Below are 19,595 nucleotides of genomic sequence, written 5' to 3'. Positions count from 1 at the left end.
CAAAGGCAATGTTCGCGGCTTTCACTGAGACCCACATAAAGGATCACTTGGACAACGAAGTATGGATCCCAGGTTACAACCTATACAGATGTGACAGAGTGAACAGGCAAAAGGGGGGGGTTGGCCTGTACATTGCAGAGTCACTTGTTTGCACAGAACTGCTTAATGCCTCAAATGACGTAGTGGAAGTTTTAGCAGTAAAGGTCGAGAACCAAAACCTAGTCATTGTGGTAGTCTACAAGCCTCCGGATGCAACATCCCAGCAATTCCAGGAACAGCTGTTAAAAATTGACCACTGTCTGGAAAATCTTCCAGCTCCTGCACCCAACATCTTGCTCCTGGGGGATTTCAACTTAAGGCACCTAAAATGGAGGAATATAGCAAATAATATTGTTGCAGAAAAAACACCAGGAGGCAGCTCTGATGAAAACTCACACTCACACGAGCTTTTAAATCTCTGCACAAAATTCAATTTAAACCAGCAAATAATAGAGCCTACAAGACTGGAGAATACACTAGACCTCATCTTCACTAACAATGATGATCTGATAAGAAATGTCACCATATCAAAAACAATATACTCAGATCACAACATAATTGAGGTTCAGACATGTATGCATGGAGCCCCAGACCGACAAAATGAGACTAGTCATGAGGGAGCATTCACCAAATTCAACTTCAATAACAAAAACATAAAGTGGGACCAAGTAAACCAAGTCCTAACCGATATAAGCTGGGAAGATATACTAAGCAACACAGACCCAAACTTATGCCTAGAACAGATTAACTCGGTGGCACTCGATGTATGCACAAGGCTTATTCCTCTAAGAAAAAGGAGGAGTAGATGTAAAATAGAAAGAGACAGGCGCTCCCTTTACAGGCGACGGAAAAGAATAACAGAGCGGCTAAAAGAGGTCAATATATCTGAAATGCGCAGGGAGACACTGGTCAGAGAAATAGCAAGCATCGAACTTAAGCTAAAAGAATCCTTTAGGAGTCAGGAATCGCGGGAAGAACTAAAAGCCATAAATGAAATCGAAAGAAACCCAAAGTATTTCTTCTCCTATGCCAAATCAAAATCGAGAACAACGTCCAGTATTGGGCCCCTACTTAAACAAGATGGGTCCTACACAGATGACAGCAAGGAAATGAGTGAGCTACTCAAGTCCCAATATGACTCAGTTTTTAGCAAGCCGCTAACCAGACTGAGAGTCGAAGACCAAAATGAATTTTTTATGAGAGAGCCACAAAATTTGACTAACACAAGCCTATCCGATGTTATCCTGACGCCAAATGACTTCGAACAGGCGATAAATGACATGCCCATGCACTCTGCCCCAGGGCCAGACTCATGGAACTCTGTGTTCATCAAGAACTGCAAGAAGCCCCTATCACGAGCCTTTTCCATCCTATGGAGAGGGAGCATGGACACGGGGGTCGTCCCTCAGTTACTAAAAACAACAGACATAGCCCCACTCCACAAAGGGGGCAGTAAAGCAACAGCAAAGAACTACAGACCAATAGCACTAACATCCCATATCATAAAAATCTTTGAAAGGGTCCTAAGAAGCAAGATCACCACCCATCTAGAAACCCATCAGTTACACAACCCAGGGCAACATGGGTTTAGAACAGGTCGCTCCTGTCTGTCTCAACTACTGGATCACTACGACAAGGTCCTAAATGCACTAGAAGACAAAAAGAATGCAGATGTAATATATACAGACTTTGCAAAAGCCTTCGACAAGTGTGACCATGGCGTAATAGCGCACAAAATGCGCGCTAAAGGAATAACAGGAAAAGTCGGTCGATGGATCTATAATTTCCTCACTAACAGAACACAGAGAGTAGTCGTCAACAGAGTAAAGTCCGAGGCAGCTACGGTGAAAAGCTCTGTCCCACAAGGCACAGTACTAGCTCCCATCTTGTTCCTCATCCTCATATCCGACATAGACAAGGATGTCAGCCACAGCACCGTGTCTTCCTTTGCAGATGACACCCGAATCTGCATGACAGTGTCTTCCATTGCAGACACTGCAAGGCTCCAGGCGGACATCAACCAAATCTTTCAGTGGGCTGCAGAAAACAATATGAAGTTCAACGATGAGAAATTTCAATTACTCAGATATGGTAAACATGAGGAAATTAAATCTTCATCAGAGTACAAAACAAATTCTGGCCACAAAATAGAGCGAAACACCAACGTCAAAGACCTAGGAGTGATTATGTCGGAGGATCTCACCTTCAAGGACCATAACATTGTATCAATCGCATCTGCTAGAAAAATGACAGGATGGATAATGAGAACCTTCAAAACTAGGGAGGCCAAGCCCATGATGACACTCTTCAGGTCACTTGTTCTATCTAGGCTGGAATATTGCTGCACTCTAACAGCACCTTTCAAGGCAGGTGAAATTGCCGACCTAGAAAATGTACAGAGAACTTTCACGGCGCGCATAACGGAGATAAAACACCTCAATTACTGGGAGCGCTTGAGGTTTCTAAACCTGTATTCCCTGGAACGCAGGAGGGAGAGATACATGATTATATACACCTGGAAAATCCTAGAGGGACTAGTACCAAACTTGCACACGAAAATCACTCACTACGAAAGCAAAAGACTTGGCAGACGATGCACCATCCCCCCAATGAAAAGCAGGGGTGTCACTAGCACGTTAAGAGACCATACAATAAGTGTCAGGGGCCCGAGACTGTTCAACTGCCTCCCAGCACACATAAGGGGGATTACCAACAGACCCCTGGCAGTCTTCAAGCTGGCACTGGACAAGCACCTAAAGACAGTTCCTGATCAGCCGGGCTGTGGCTCGTACGTTGGTTTGCGTGCAGCCAGCAGCAACAGCCTGGTTGATCAGGCGCTGATCCACCAGGAGGCCTGGTCACAGACCGGGCCGCGGGGGCGTTGACCCCCGAAACTCTCTCCAGGTAAACTCCAGGTAATATACATATATATATATACATATACATATATACATATACATATATATATATACATATACATATATATATATATACATATACATATATATATATACATATACATATATATACATATATACATATATATACATATACATATATATATACATATACATATATATATATATATATATATATATATATATATATATATATATATATATATATAAAACACTGCGACTAGCCGAGGATTTGAACCCATGTCGTTTTGGCCCGCCTCATGGTGAGCGAAAATCACACATCACGCTCTAACCCACAGAACCCTGCAATCCTAAAAGAATCAACACCTAGCTCTGCTGAGTGCTTGTTATTGATTCAATACCACTCGTTCGTGGTTACAATAATATAAAATACTGCTCGTGAAGGCTAGTACACCAAACGGGGATTAGGATGAAATTAGCTCAGAGGCAACCACACCACCGTATGCTCTCGGATCAAGGTAAAACACCTAGCTCTGCTGGGTGCTTGATTCTTGTAGGACTGCGTGATCTTATGGGTTAGAGCGTCATGTGATTTTCGCTCACCACGAGACAGCCAAAACGACATGGGTTTGAATCCTCGGCTAGCTGCAGTGTTATTGATTCAATACTACTCGTTCGTGGTTACAATATATATATATATATATATATATATATATATATATATATATATATATATATATATATATATATATATAATTGGTCTGACTGGATTCCCTGGTTTGTGTGTTTTTATTAGTCCATACATGTAAGGCAAAGATGGATTAGTGGAAGTAAATTGTTTGACTAATTCATCTTTGCCTTTCAGTAGTTTTGTTTTATTGAAATTGCTGTTAACGGTTTCTAGGGGATTTTTCCTAAGTTTAGAATAGGTTTCAGTATCATCTAAGAGATTATTAATTTTTTCTTGGTAATCATTTTCTTTCATAATTACTATTGCATTTATTTTGTCTGCTTTAGTAAGGCGCAAATTTTTATTGTTATTAAGTGTATCATAAGACTTAAAGAATCTTTGAGGGCAATTGGGAATGTTTGGTTTTAACATAGAGCTATATACCATTCCTTTACTAATATTAATTTCATCAGAGGATAAATCAGAAAATTTTTCAAAGTTACAAAAGGCTAATCCATCTTTGCCTTACATGTATGGACTAATAAAAACACACAAACCAGGGAATCCAGTCAGACCAATTATTAGCTCCATAGGGTCAGTTTCATATAAATTATCCAAATGGCTTGTTGATATTTTGAGCCCTATTGTTGGCAAAATTTCTAACTTTAATGTTAAAAACAACATAGACTTGGTTGATAAATTAAGCTCCTTGACTGACCTAAATGATTTTAACATGGTTAGTTTTGATGTTACTTCCTTGTTTACGAAAGTTCCTGTTGATGATTTATTAAGTTTCTTATCTGAAGAACTCGTTAACTATGATTTACCATTGCCAGTTCCTACTATCATTAAACTTATTAAACTTTGCATTGTTGATGCAAAATTTGTATTTAATGATAAATTTTACACTCAGAAGTTTGGTATGGCAATGGGAAATCCTCTTTCACCTGTTCTTAGTAACCTATACATGGAATTTTTTGAAACAAGGTTACTTAACACAATCCTCCCTAATAGAGCTAAATGGTTCAGATATGTTGATGATATTTTGTGTCTTATGCCCAAAAATGTAGATATACACCATTTCCTTGGAAAATTAAATAGCTTAGCCCATTCAATAAACTTTACTGTTGAGTTTGAAGAAAATAACTCATTGCCTTTTCTAGATGTTTTAATTATTAAGGGTAATAATGAATTCAAATTTAAAATTTACAGAAAACCTACTAATAACTGTTCCTATGTCCACTATTATTCCTCGCATCAAGATAGAGTCAAACTGTCTGTTTTCTCATCAATGTTTCTGAGAGCTTTACGAATTTGTAGTCCTGAGTTCATAGATGAGGAAATATCCAAAATTTATGAAATAGGTAATCATTTAAAATACCCAAGAAATGTAATTGATAAATCTTTTAAAGTTGCCAGAAATACTTTTTACAATCCAAAAAGGGACAACCAGCCTTATTCAAATAAAAATATGTTGGTTCTCCCTTACCATGAAAACTTGGTTGATATGCCTTCTCTTCTTAAGACTTTTAATATTAAAGTTGTATTCAAAAATCTCGATACAGTAAAAAAAACTTTTGATAAAGAATTCCCCCCAAAATGCTGATGGATGTGTCTATAAGATTCCTTGTAGAATTTGCGATAAAGTTTATTACGGTCAAACTGGTAAAAATCTCGAACTAAGATTAAAACAACATAAATATAGCATTAGAACTGGACAAGATTCCAATGCTCTATTTATTCATGTAAGAGATTTTAACCATCCAATTGATTTTCAAAAAGTTGAGAAAGTAGTATCAAGCAAGTCCATGGTCGACAGGAATATAATTGAATCTTGTTTCATAAAAAGCAGTTTTGACAATAATATGAATATTTCCTTTGGTTTATATAAATTAGATCCATTTATAATTAATAGAATTTGGGAAGAATTTAATAATACACTGGACAAATAATCTTTAAAATTGCTTATTTCTTGGGTAGAATAGTTTGTGGGGTGAGTTGTGCCAAGGACCTTTCCAAGTTGGCTCGCCGCGCGTCACGTGTTTAAACCGTTGTGGGATCTGATAGTGAGGTGCCGACCAGACCCCTTATATAGCTTCCTTGGATGCTTTACTTTCATAGTTCCTTGATAATGTGAGTAGTCACGAAAGCGCTTGGAATTTCTCTATTCTTTCAGAGTGGTTGTTTTGCATATTCTGAAATCACCTGTTTACTGTGATCTTATTGCATATATATATATATATATATATATATATATATATATATATATATATATATATATATATATATATAAACTGAAGAGAATCGTTGTTGGAGACTGAAATACACAGTTTTTCACATTTCGTGTTTGTCTACTGTGGGTTTACTCAAACAATGACAAGGTGTTTATTACATTTCAAAGTTACTAGTCCTATATATGATCGTCTTTCCTTTGTACACACACGCACGCACGCACACACACACACACACACACACACACACACACACACACACACACACACACACACACACAAAGGCCCATACTGGAGTATGCAGCACCAGTTTGGAACCCACACCTAGTCAAGCACGTCAAGAAATTAGAGAAAGTGCAAAGGTTTGCAACAAGACTAGTCCCAGAGCTACGGGGATTGTCCTACGAAGAAAGGTTGAGGGAAATCGGCCTGACGACACTGGAGGACAGGAGGGTCAGGGGAGGCATGATAACGACATATAAAATACTGCGCGGAATAGACAAGGTGGACAAAGACGGGATGTTCCAGAGAAGGGACACAGACACAAGAGGTCACAATTGGAAGTTGAAGACTCAGATGAATCAAAGGGATGTTAGGAAGTATTTCTTCAGTCATAGAGTAGTCAGGCCGTGGAATAGCCTAGAAAGTGACGTAGTGGAGGCGGGAACCATACATAGTTTTAAGGCGAGGTATGATAGAGCTCATGGGGCAGGGAGAGCGAGGACCTAGTAGCAATCAGCGAAGAGGCGGGGCCAGGAACTGTGACTCGACCCCTGCAACCACAAATAGGTGAGTACACACACACACACACACACACGTACTCATATACAACAGGCCTAGTGTCTAATCGACATGTGCCTAGGACAAAATGGTAACTAATACACACACACACACTCTAATCGACATGTGCCTAGGACAAAATGGTAACTAACACACACACACACACACACACACACACACACACACCGGGCAGGGCGAGACGTATGGGCAAGTCTCCTTACACCCGTTGCCTCTGTTCACCCAGCAGTAAATAGGTACCTGGGTGCTAGTCGACTGTTGTGGGTCGCGTCCTGGGGGATGGTCAATGCTACAATATCTGAGAGACTCGAACTCCCTCAACTGACCTAATTGCTCTCACTCAGTGAGTGAGAACCAGTGAAGTAAACTGAGAAATCAGTAACAATGTAACAGTGCCGAAAGGCACACGTAGAGATGAGCGAAGTGGCCTAAAAAAGCCTAAAACAATACTAGGTGAGTACACCTGATGACACTGGAAGACAGGAGAGATAAGGAGGATACGATAACATAAAATACTGAAAGGAATCGACAAGGTGGACAGATACAGAATGTTCCAGAGATGGGACACAAGCAACAATTGGTCACAGTTGGAAGTTGAAGACTCAGATGAATCACAGGGATGTTAGGAAGTATTTCTTCGGTCACAGAGTTGTCAGGAAGTGGAATAATCTGGGAAGCGATGTAGTGGAGGCAGGATCCATACATAGCTTTAAGAAGAGGTATGAAAAGGTCATGGAGCAGGAAGAGTGACCCAGTACCGGTCAGTGAAGAGGCGGGGCCAGGAGCTGTGGATTGACCCCTGCAACCACAACTAGGTGAGTACACACACGTGTATACGTATATGCATATGACTCCAGCTACTCCTCCAGATCGTCCTGAGGGTAGGCTTTTCTGTATACCATCTGATAAGAACATAAACAAGCTAAACAAGCTCCCAAATGAGGAAATAAATGTGCTACACCTGAGCATCTCTATTTAAAGACAGCCAGTGGCTTTATCAGTTCAATACAGAAGTTACTGGAAGTAGAAAACAAATTAATCAGTCACTCAGCCCTGCAGAACTTTATACAAAAGCCAGTATTATACATCATTACTGTAAAGCTCTTACATATACCATGTAGTTAACGATAAAAAATCAACTGGAGAATACCCGTATCACCAACAGGTTGTATATAATGCTTTTAGCTAGAATATAAATAATAGTTCAACGATTTTTCGCCTGACAAAGAAAGAGCCCAGGTTACAGTTAGCAAGTATGTCGTTCAAGGGAACAGATAATATTAATCATTACCTACAGTGATAGGATGATACTGATGGTGACTCCAGATATCACGGACAACAGTAACAGTCTAGAGATAAGAGAATGTACGACTGGAGACCAAGATAACAAAACCTCCGATCTTATATGACTCACATAAAACCATCTAACCTAAGTGATAGCAGGCGAGTGACGTTGACTTTGGTCCACGACTCTCTTATGATAACACCTAATGTATCACCTAAGTGACGGTAGGAAACCAATGTCCACTTCGGACTAAGATGCAGAAAGAACAACATTAAAATTACAGAGAAAAGGGGACAGGAAACAGAATGAAAAATGAGAATCATTAATAAATACGTTACAATAGAATACTTTGCAGTAGTTACTTCCGGAAATCATCACGTCTCCTTTCTCCCCGCGACCCAATTACCAGCCACACCTTCAAAATTCCTTCTTTCAAGCAACAGCCAATCAGCAATTCAACTTACAGTTCAAGGGGGAAGCTTTCTATTAACGCACTTGGTTTCCATTTGACTTTTCTTGAAGCCTTCACCAGCAACTCGGGTAATATCCAGGTGTAAATTATGAGTTGGTATTTGAATTCAGGTCCCAACTCAAGCTGCAACACTGTCACGTCAGAATACAACAGGTAAGGACCAGGTTATATGTTTGGGTGAGACTGAAAACGGTTCAAGGAAAGCGACAAAGAAGCTTGCAATGACTTCAAGAGATGATCGATTCCAAGAAGTTCATGCGCCGGAGCAGGAACCATTACCAGAAATTGCATCGAGACACTTAGAACATTCAAGAGTGGAGAACAGAGAGGTAACAAGAAAATATGGCAGTGAAATATTTTTACCCATCTCCCTACGCAAATGTCAAATATTATCTATAACTCGAGTATTTTTTTTATTCACGGGGACGTGCTAAACCTGTACCTATATGGGTCACATAGCGCCTAGGAAATGGGATGCATTCACGTTCGATCCAAGGGAGGGAGGGTTATGCCTTAAGGGGAACAAGACAGTAGTAAAGGAGCCGGTAACGCTAAAATCTGAATGTAAAAGTAATGAAATACTGGTTTCTCGGTCTCCTCGATGGTTCCAAGTTGCCTCTTCAAGCGGCAAAACACAGACTAGCCTTCTTGCATTTGTTATTTTGTTTTAATCGATTAAATGACAATAAAATAACGAAGCATTGCCTTTTATTTAATACAGTACAAAACCAAGGTTAGAATTAGAATAAATCGTAAGATGAGTTCACAAAAGACCGTAAGAACAGGAACTCAAAGAAGGAAGGAACCAGCCCAAAGCAGGGCATTTTCACTATTGAAAAATGGCATGGTGATACCCACAACATGTGAAAAAAGACTTATGTACATTCAGGACATTTATTAGAGGAAATGTTTCTCCAAAAGTGGAGAAATGTTTCCTCCAATAAATGTCCTGAACCGTACAAGTTTTTTTTTTCCACACTTTCACAATTATCCATAAAAATGGACACAGCTTAACTAGCAGTATATAACTCATGACAGACTACACCATTATACAAGGGATTATAAACAACTGAGCGACAGCCAACATTAAGCCCCACTAATATACAAGGAACAAGAATCAGTTGGATTATCACTCAATTGAAAGACAGTTAACATTAAACCCCACTAATATAAAAGGGACTAGAAACAACTGAGTTACTATACACGTGAGACAGCGAACAAAAGACCAATAGTGTACATCATCTGCTGTCACAACATCCGGGTCATTAACACACTGCTGAATGAAATCTTTCTCGAGTGGTTGTAGGGGTCGAATCATGAAGGGTGATACTTAATAAATGAGGGTAGTACTGATTGAAGGTGAAATTTTACAGAGGATGGCTACGTATGTAAGAGGGCGGTAAACTTCAGCATTCCTGGAAATGTATTCACTGTAACGCAAGAGATGTGTATGTGCGTGTGTGTGCACTCACCTATATGTGGTTGTAGGGGTCGAATCACAGCTCCTAGTCCCGCCACTTTGTTGGCCTCGACTAGGTAAACTCTTTCCCATCTCCAAGGGTCTTATCGTATCTCTTCTTAAAGCTATGTATGGCCCCTGCCTCTACTACTTCACACTCCACATTTTTCCACTTCTTGACAACTCTAAGGCTGAACAAATACTTCCTAACATCGCTATGGCTCATCTTAGTTTTCAACTTCCAGTTATGGCCCCTTGTTCCAGTATCTCATCTCTGAAATATTCTGTCCCTGTTCACCCTGTCAGTTCCTCTCAGTATTTTAACGTTATCATATCTCCCTATCCATCCTGTCCTCCAGCCAGTGTCGTCAGGTTGAGTTCCCTAAACCTCTCCTCATAGGACATACCCCGTAGCTCCGGGACTAGTCTTGATGCAAATGTTTGCACATTCTCATAATTCCTGACGTGCTTGACCAGATGTGGGTTTCATACTGGTACTGCGTACTCCAATATGGGCCTGACGTATACGGTGTAGTGTCGTGAATGACTCCTTACTTAGATGTCGGAACGCTATTCTTAGGTTTGCCTGGCGCCCATATGCTGCAGGAATTATTTGGTTGATGTGTGTCTCGGGGATGTGTTCAGTATGAGACTGACCCCAAGATCCTTTTCCTTAAGTGAAGTTTGCAGTCTTTGACCCACAAACCTGTACTCCGTCTGCGGTCTTCTTTGTCCTTCCCCAAAGTTCGTACCTGGTGGGGGTTAAACTCCAGAGCCATGCGGTCTTTCCTGATTCTTGTTTGATTGTATTCTTCTCATTAGCTTCACGTCGTTTGCGAACAGGGACACCTCTGACTATCCCTTCTGTCATGTCATTCACATATACAAGAAACAGCATCGACCCTATGACTGACCCTTGTGGAACCCCATTCGACACATGCGCCCACTCCGGCACCTCGTCTCGTACCATCACTCATTGTTTAATTCACGTCAGGTATTCCTTAATCCACTGCGGGGCTTTTTCTGTTATTCCTGCCTGCTCCTCTAGCTTTTGTACCAGTCTCTTGTACAGTACTGTCAAAAGCCTCCTTTCAGTCCAAGAAAATGCAATCCACCCATCACTCTTCCTCCTGTCTTACTTATGTTAACTTGCCGTAGAACTGCAGAAGGTTTGTAGCAGGATTTTCCATCCCTGAAACCGTGCTGGTAGTCATGTATGAGCACTGAGCACACTCCTTTCTAGGTGCACCATTCTTCCGAAAATCTTCTCCATGACTTTACATGTTATACATGTCAGTGACACTGGTCTGTAGTTTAATGCTGCCTGTCTGTTTCCTTTCTTAAAAAGTGGAACTACATTTGTTGTCTGCCACAACTCTGGCAGTTGCCCTATTTCGATAGATTGGAAGATTGATAGCGGCACACAGGCACTCTGCTCTCTGACTGTGATGGTACACACTGCCAGTGATGGTACATAATGATGGTACATATTGCCAGTGATGATACACAGTGCCACAGTGATGGTACAGTGCCACAGTGATGGTACAGTGCCCAGTGGTGGTACAAATAGTACAACACTATGATGGTATACACAATGCCACATTGTGAAGGTATACACAGTGAAACACCGTGATGGTACACACTGCCACTGTGATGATGCACACAGCCACAGTGCATGGCCATGCACTGTCACTGTGATGGTGCACACAGTAACACTGTGATCGTGCACACAGAGCCCTACCATCATGAAACACACGGAGTCACACTGTGATGGTACACAATGACACACGGTGATGATGCACACCGCCACACGGTCATGGCACATACTACCATCCTGATGGTACACAGTGCCACACTGTGATGGTACACAGTACCACACACTGTACACAGTCCTGCACACTGATGGTACAAAGTGCCACACACTGATGGTACAGTGCCACACTGATGACTGATGGTATACAATGCCACACACTGATGGTACAGAGTGATATACCTTTAATGAGTTTCGAGTATTTCTACTCCCTGAGCCCGGCCATGGGCCAGGTTCATCTGGTGCTTGCCTGGTCAATCAGGCTGTTGCTGCTGGTGGCCCGATGCCCCACATATCCATCACAGCCTGGTTGATTTAGCACTTGGTGAAGATACTTGTCCGGTGCCACACAATGATGGTAAACAGTGCCACACTCTGATAGTACACTGCCACACTGATGGTGCACAGGGCCACACAATGATGATACACAGGGCCCCACACTGATGCTAAACAATACCACACACTGATGGTACAATGCCACACACACTGATGATAAACAGTGACACATGCTGGTGGTAGTGTCAGGTACTGACACAGGGCCACACACTGACGGTGCACAGAGCAACACTGATGGCACACAGTGCCACACACTGATGGTACACAGGGCCACACTGATGGTACACAGGGCCACACTGATGGTACAGTGCCACGCTGATGGTGCAGTGCCGCCAAACTGATAAACCAGTGCCCAACTGGTGGTACACAATGCCACACTAAGGGTACAGTGCCACACTAATGGTACACAGTACCACACTAATGGAACAGAGTGCCAAATTAATGGTAGTGCCACACTAGTGAAGCAGTGCCACAGTGATGGTACAGTGCTACAATGATGGTACAGTGTCCCTTCCAACACAATTTGGGACATGAGACTGATATTAAAAATAAGGGATAGGGTACTAGATAGCGATGAGCTGTTGGAGAGGCGAGGAGAGACTTGGGGACAATGGCGAAAATGGGTCATCAAGACGTTAGTTATTATTTTTTAAAGTCCTTTGAGACACGGAATGACGAGATGTTGGAAGCACATAATATACGGGTGTACATAAATCAGTAAAACCGGTCAACAGATATAGGAGACAGGGCCAGAAGCTATTCCTTGACCTCTGCAAACACAACTAGGCGAGTCTACTGTGTTGTTCCACACTTGTCATGCTGTGATGATACACCGAGATGGAACACTGTGATGGTACACATTCTGATGATACACAGATAATATGCACACTGTAGTGGGACATACTAATGTTACGCACACTATTGTACACATTGCCACAAAGAAATGATACACCGCGTCATTATGAATGGTACACTAAGATGGTACACAGTACCACGCTGTAATGGTACAAACACTACCATACTGTGATGCAACAGACACGGTAATGGTACCGTATCACATTGTCATGATACACACAATGTCACCACTCCTGTGCCTTCATTACTGTGCAACACTAACAGCGCACAAAATGAAACACTGCAATGGTACACCTATATATATTTGCAGGGATGCACAGTGCAACACTGTAATGATATACACGGTGCAACACTGTAATGGAACACAATGTGCAACACTGTAATGGTACACACGGTGCAACACTGTAATGGTACACACGGTGCAACACTGTGCTACTCTGTAATGGTACACGATGCAACACTAATGGTACACACGGCGCAACACTAATGGTATATACTGTGCAACACTAATGGTACACACAATGTAACACTAATGGTACACACTGTGCAACACTGTAATGGTATACACTATGCAACATTGTAATGGTATATACTGTGCAACACTGTCATGGTACACACGGTACAACACTAATGGTACACACGGTACAACACTGCAATGCTACACATGGTGCAACACTGTAATAGCACACACGGTGGAACACTAATGGCACACACGGTGCAACACTGTAATGGTACACACTGTGCAACACTGTAATGGTACACACTATGCAGCACTTTAATGATACACACGGTGCAACACTAATGGTACACACGGTACAACACTGTAATGGTACACACATCACAATATGGTACATACGGTGCAACACTAATGGTACACACGGTGCAACATTGTAATGGTACACAATGTGCAACACTAATGGTACACAGCGTGCAACAGTGCAATGGTACACACTGTTCAACACTAATGGTGCACGGTGCAACCCTAATGGTACACACGGTGCAGCATTAATGGTACACACTGTGCAACACTAATGGTACTGTGCAACACTAATGGTACTGTGCAACATTAATGGTACACACAGTGCAACACTAATGGTACACACGGTGCAACACTAATGGTACACACGGTGCAACACTAATGGTACACACGGTGCAACACTAATGGTACACACAGTACAACACTAATGGTACACACGGTGCAACACTATGGTACACACGGTGCAACACTAATGGTACACGTGGTGCAACACTAATGGTACATACTGTGCAACACTAATGGTACACACGGTGCAACACTAACGACACACACGGTGCACCATTAATGGTACACACGGTTAAACACTAATGGTATATACTGTGAAACACTAATGGTACACACTGTGCAACATTAATGGTACACACGGTACAATAATGGTACACACGGTGCAACACTAATGGTACACACGGTACAACACTGTAATGGTACAATCACAATATAATGGTACATACGGTGCAACACTAATGGTACACACGGTGCAACATTGTAATGGTACACAATGTGCAACACTAATGGTACACAGCGTGCAACAGTGCAATGGTACACACTGTTCAACACTAATGGTGCACGGTGCAACCCTAATGGTACACACGGTGCAGCATTAATGGTACACACTGTGCAACACTAATGGTACTGTGCAACATTAATGGTACACACAGTGCAACACTAATGGTACACACGGTGCAACACTAATGGTACACACGGTGCAACACTAATGGTACACACAGTACAACACTAATGGTACACACGGTGCAACACTATGGTACACACGGTGCAACACTAATGGTACACGTGGTGCAACACTAATGGTACATACTGTGCAACACTAATGGTACACACGGTGCAACACTAACGATACACACGGTGCACCATTAATGGTACACACGGTTAAACACAATGGTATATACTGTGAAACACTAATGGTACACACTGTGCAACATTAATGGTACACACGGTACAATAATGGTACACACGGTGCAAAATTAATGGTACACACGATGCAACGCTATTGGTACACATTGTGCAACACTAATGGTATACACTGTGCAACACTAATGGCACGTTGTGCAACATTAATGGTACACACTGCAACACTAATGGAACACACTGTGCAATACTAATGGAACACCCAGTGCAACACTAATGGTACACATGGTGTAACACTAACGGTGCACACGGTGCTACACTATTGGTACACACGGTGCAACACTATAATGGTACACACTGTGCAACACTGTAATGGTACATACGGTGCAACACTAATGGCACACACGGTGCAACACTGTAATGGTACACACGGTGCAACACTGTAATGGTACACACTGTGCAACACTGTAATGGTACACACTGTGCAACACTAATAGTACACATTGTGCAACACTGTAATGGTACACACTGTGCAGCACTGTAATGGTACCCACGGTGCAACAATAATGGTACCCACGGTGCAACAATAATGGTGCACACGGTGCAACACTAAGGGTACACACGGTGCAACACTAATGGTACACATGGTGCAACACTAATGGTTCACACGGTGCTACACTATTGGTACACACGGTGCAACACTGCAATGGTACATACGGTGCAACACTAATGGTACACACGGTGCAACATTGTAATGGTACAAACTGGAACACTGTAATGGTACACAGCGTGTAACACTGGTACACAGTGTGCAACACTAATAGTACACACTGTGCAACAGTGTAATGGTACACTGTTCAACACTAATGGTACACACTGTGCAACACTAATGGTACACTGTACAACACTAATGGTACACGGTGCAACACTAATGGTACACACGGTGCAACACTAATGGTACACACTGTGCAACACTAATGGTACACACGGTGCAACACTAATGGTACACACTGTGCAACATTAATGGTACACACGGTGCAACACTAATGGTACACACTGTGCAACAATAGTACATACGGTGCAACACTAATAGTACACACTGTGCAACACTAATGGTATACACTGTGCAACACTAATGGTATACACTGTGCAACACTAAAGGTACACACTGTGCAACACCAATGGTGCACACGGTGCAACACTAATGATACACACTGCAACACTGTTACACACGGTGCAACACTAATGTTACACACGGTACAACACTAATGTTACACACGGTGCAACACTAATGTTACACACGGTGCAACACTAATGGTACACACGGTGCAACACTAATGGTACACACTGTGCAACACTAATGGTACACACTGTGCAACACAAGGTACAGTGCCACATAGGTCAACACATGATAATATACATGGTTCTTAACTACTATACACGCATTTCTATTTCATAAATATAACACGAACACTGAACATCATGACGCGAAGGCTCATTTAAGAAGTTAGTCTTAAGAGTAGTGACCATGAGATAATTAGAAGGATAATGTAGTGAGGATGTAGTGCCGACTACAGCTGGGCTGGACCCTCCCTTCTGTCTCTGCCTTGAAGACGGCTCACGCACTCATAAACAAAACCACTATGACTGTCACACTCCCTCTACTTACCCAAAGTTCTGTCCCCCAACTCATGGTGGATCCTATGATGTCAATCCAGGGGTCAACTAAAATCCAGATTCCTCTAGGCACGAGAAATTACTTGGAAATATACAAGAAACCTCAGCACTACCCGCCTGTCACTGGTTGAAGGCAAACTAACGCAGAGGATCATGGGTAACTGGCTTAAACCCAGACATAGAAAATGCAACTTATCTTCCTTTGCATCTCTTTCTACTAGTAATATATATAAAGTAAATTTGCGATATTATACATCAAATTTAAGTACTAAAATTAATAAAATGTGTTTTACTGTGCAATAAATAGCTCTATATATTTTATAACAGCAATAAAACAATTGACATGGCCAGGACGCTACAGGGCTTTAGGTAGAGCGTTTGAAATTTTGTCTGTTCGTATGACAGATGCCATCTGTGGTTCATTCATGAGAGTTTTTTGTTAAATGTTATTCATTATTTAAGTATTGTTATTTACCTGTTACTGAGCTGGAATTATATTTGAATATTTTGCTTTATAGTTTGAAATTTATATTTCCAGAAAACTACGTGTTCCACATTATACATAAGTTAAAAATATCTAACTAAAATGGGACTTAAAGCAGTACGTTCAAGTTGGAAAAATTTAGATTTGGAAAGCACATATGAAAGCATTGATTGGGTAATAAAGTTATGGATGAGGGGAAAAAAAAACTCCCAAGTAGAGTCATTGAAGCGAAAACCTTGTGTAGCATACATGAGTAGGTGTGGGTGTGACTTGAACTTGCCTAACGTGGGCCAGTAGGACTTGTGGAAAATTGCATTTATCTGAATGTAACTAATTATGTACATAACAGTAAATGATAACAAAGATAATTATTATTTATCAATGTTACATAGACAAGTAGGAATTTGGGACACCAAGGTCGCAAAAATGTCCCCCTTCGATACCTACCACTGTCATAACCACAAGTTGCTCTGGACCTATTAATTAAATGAAATATACATACATCAGGAATACTGGTAAATATATAAATTTGTGGACTGTATATTAAAAATAATAAATGATTATATATATACACAATTACATAACAGAAGGAAAATATATCTTAATATCACTCACCAATTTGACTGGAGATTAATGTGTATCATACTCAGAAAACCTCACTCTAACTAAATCTATGAAAATAATGCTGGCCAGAATTACACACAAATTTTAAATTTATTACACAACACTGCCGCATCATTGTACTCTTCATCACTTTCTTCCGGATTATCTCTATAGACAGGGGCAGCTTCCAATTTCCTTCCACATATTAGGTGAGAAGGTGTTAATACATCTGCATCAGGTGTATCACTCATGTACGAGAGAGGCCTATTATTTATACGATTTTCTGCCTCCACTAACACTGCACGGAATTCTTCCAAATTAATTCTCTTCTGGTGTAGTACTTTGCGGAGACACCTCTGCACTTTGCCTATCAGTCTTTCATACAGCCGCCTCTGCCAAGGGGCTCTAGGAGTAATAAATTTCCAGGTACACCCTCGCTGGGCTAACAGAGATTGAACATTATTACTATTATTTAATTCTATCAAGTGTTGAGCACCTGCTACAAAATTTGTGGCATTATCCGAAATCATCAACCTCGGACAGGATCTCCTAGCTGCAAATTTTCGAAACAGCTGTATAAACTGTTCTGCAGACAAGTCCTGTGCCACTTCTAAATGAACTGCCCTAGTAGCAGTACAGGTGAACAAACAAACATACACTTTCAGTGGAACACCATTTGACATACCTGTTAAAATTATTGGACCACTATAGTCTACACCTGTTACATCAAATGGTTTCACTAATTGTACATGCTCCTTTGGCAATGGTGGAGGACCTGGGTACATATAGGATCTGGTATCCACACGGCGACATATTACACAAGATTTAAGCACCCTTTTTACACTTTGCCGTCCTTGTGGAATCCAGAAAGTTTCCCTAATACAATTTAAGGTAACTTGTACCCTACCATGCATTACATTTTTTATGGGCATTTAGAACAATCAAATTTGTTAGATGATGAGTTTTGGGCAGTAAGATAGGGTGTTTAGCATAATCACCCAATTCAGCATTTTGTAACCTACCTCTGCACCTAATTACATTGTTCTCTAAATACAGCCCCAATTTCTCTATTATAGAACCTTTCACAATTTTTTTTCCATCATCAATTTAATCTCATTTCCATAGATTTCCTCCTGTACCCTCTTTATCCAATATTCAAGAGGATGTGAAAACTTATATGAAATATTTATCTTGTTTAGAAATTCAAACACCAACTTAGTTACATCGATCAGTTTGGGTAAAGAAGAACACCTATTTATATCAATGGATAAAGAAGGACAAACTATCGGAGCAGTGGTCACAGTAATTTCAACAGGAGCAATATACGCCTTTTGTACAGGCCAATTAGCTTTATTTACCAACCAGCTCGGTCCTTTAAACCATGATACAGCATTTACAAATTTAGCATAAGGTAAACCTCGAGACAAGAAATCAGCTGGATTCTCCTCACCAGGTATACCTGGAGTTTACCTGGAGAGAGTTTCGGGGGTCAACGCCCCCGCGGCCCGGTCTGTGACCAGGCCTCCTGGTGGATCAGCGCCTGATCAACCAGGCTGTTGCTGCTGGCTGCACGCAAACCAACGTACGAGCCACAGCCCGGCTGATCAGGAACTGATTAAATGTTAACATATGCTGACCAAAACTATTATACTTCTCTTGCATCTGATAAATTTCAGCAACTCTGTTTTGTACGTACACAATTTTACTGTTTCCATTGCGAATCCATTGTAAGGATACCTCATTATCAGACCAAATTACAGTGTTGCTAATATTTACCTCCTGCAACTTATTTCTTATATAATTAGCTAATTTGACACCTACATAAATGGCTGTTAATTTCAAATGAGGCAAGGTACGTGATTTAATTGGAGACACTTTAGCCTTAGACATAACAAGAGAAATAACACCATTACATTGAAGGTAAGCAACTGCTCCATATGCCAATTTTGAAGCATCACAAAAAATGTGGAGTACATTTTTCCCATTTGGATTGGCCACCTGGCGTGGGAACTCCAACATTGGAATTTTCTCATAATCACCAATTAATTCATCCCACCTGTTAATGAATTCCTCAGGTAGAATTTCATCTCAAGC

General features: G+C 41.1%; 1 protein-coding gene across 9 annotated transcripts in view; it reads right to left on the bottom strand.

The window, feature by feature from the left end:
* Positions 1–16,557, bottom strand: part of Cip4 (formin-binding protein 1-like Cip4) — a 625,492-nt gene extending 608,935 nt beyond the window's left edge. For all 9 annotated transcript variants that reach the window (XM_070087374.1, XM_070087375.1, XM_070087380.1 and 6 more), the window contains exon 1: positions 16,407–16,557. In XM_070087374.1, coding sequence (XP_069943475.1) covers positions 16,407–16,430 — 24 coding nt within the window. In that variant the 5' untranslated portion in view covers positions 16,431–16,557. The remainder of the gene's footprint in view (positions 1–16,406) is intronic.
* Positions 16,558–19,595: the final 3,038 nt, after the last annotated feature.

Source organism: Cherax quadricarinatus, chromosome 21 (assembly GCF_038502225.1).
Source record: "Cherax quadricarinatus isolate ZL_2023a chromosome 21, ASM3850222v1, whole genome shotgun sequence".
Taxonomy (NCBI): Eukaryota; Metazoa; Arthropoda; class Malacostraca; order Decapoda; family Parastacidae; genus Cherax; species Cherax quadricarinatus.
This window is presented reverse-complemented; position numbering and strand designations above follow the sequence as displayed.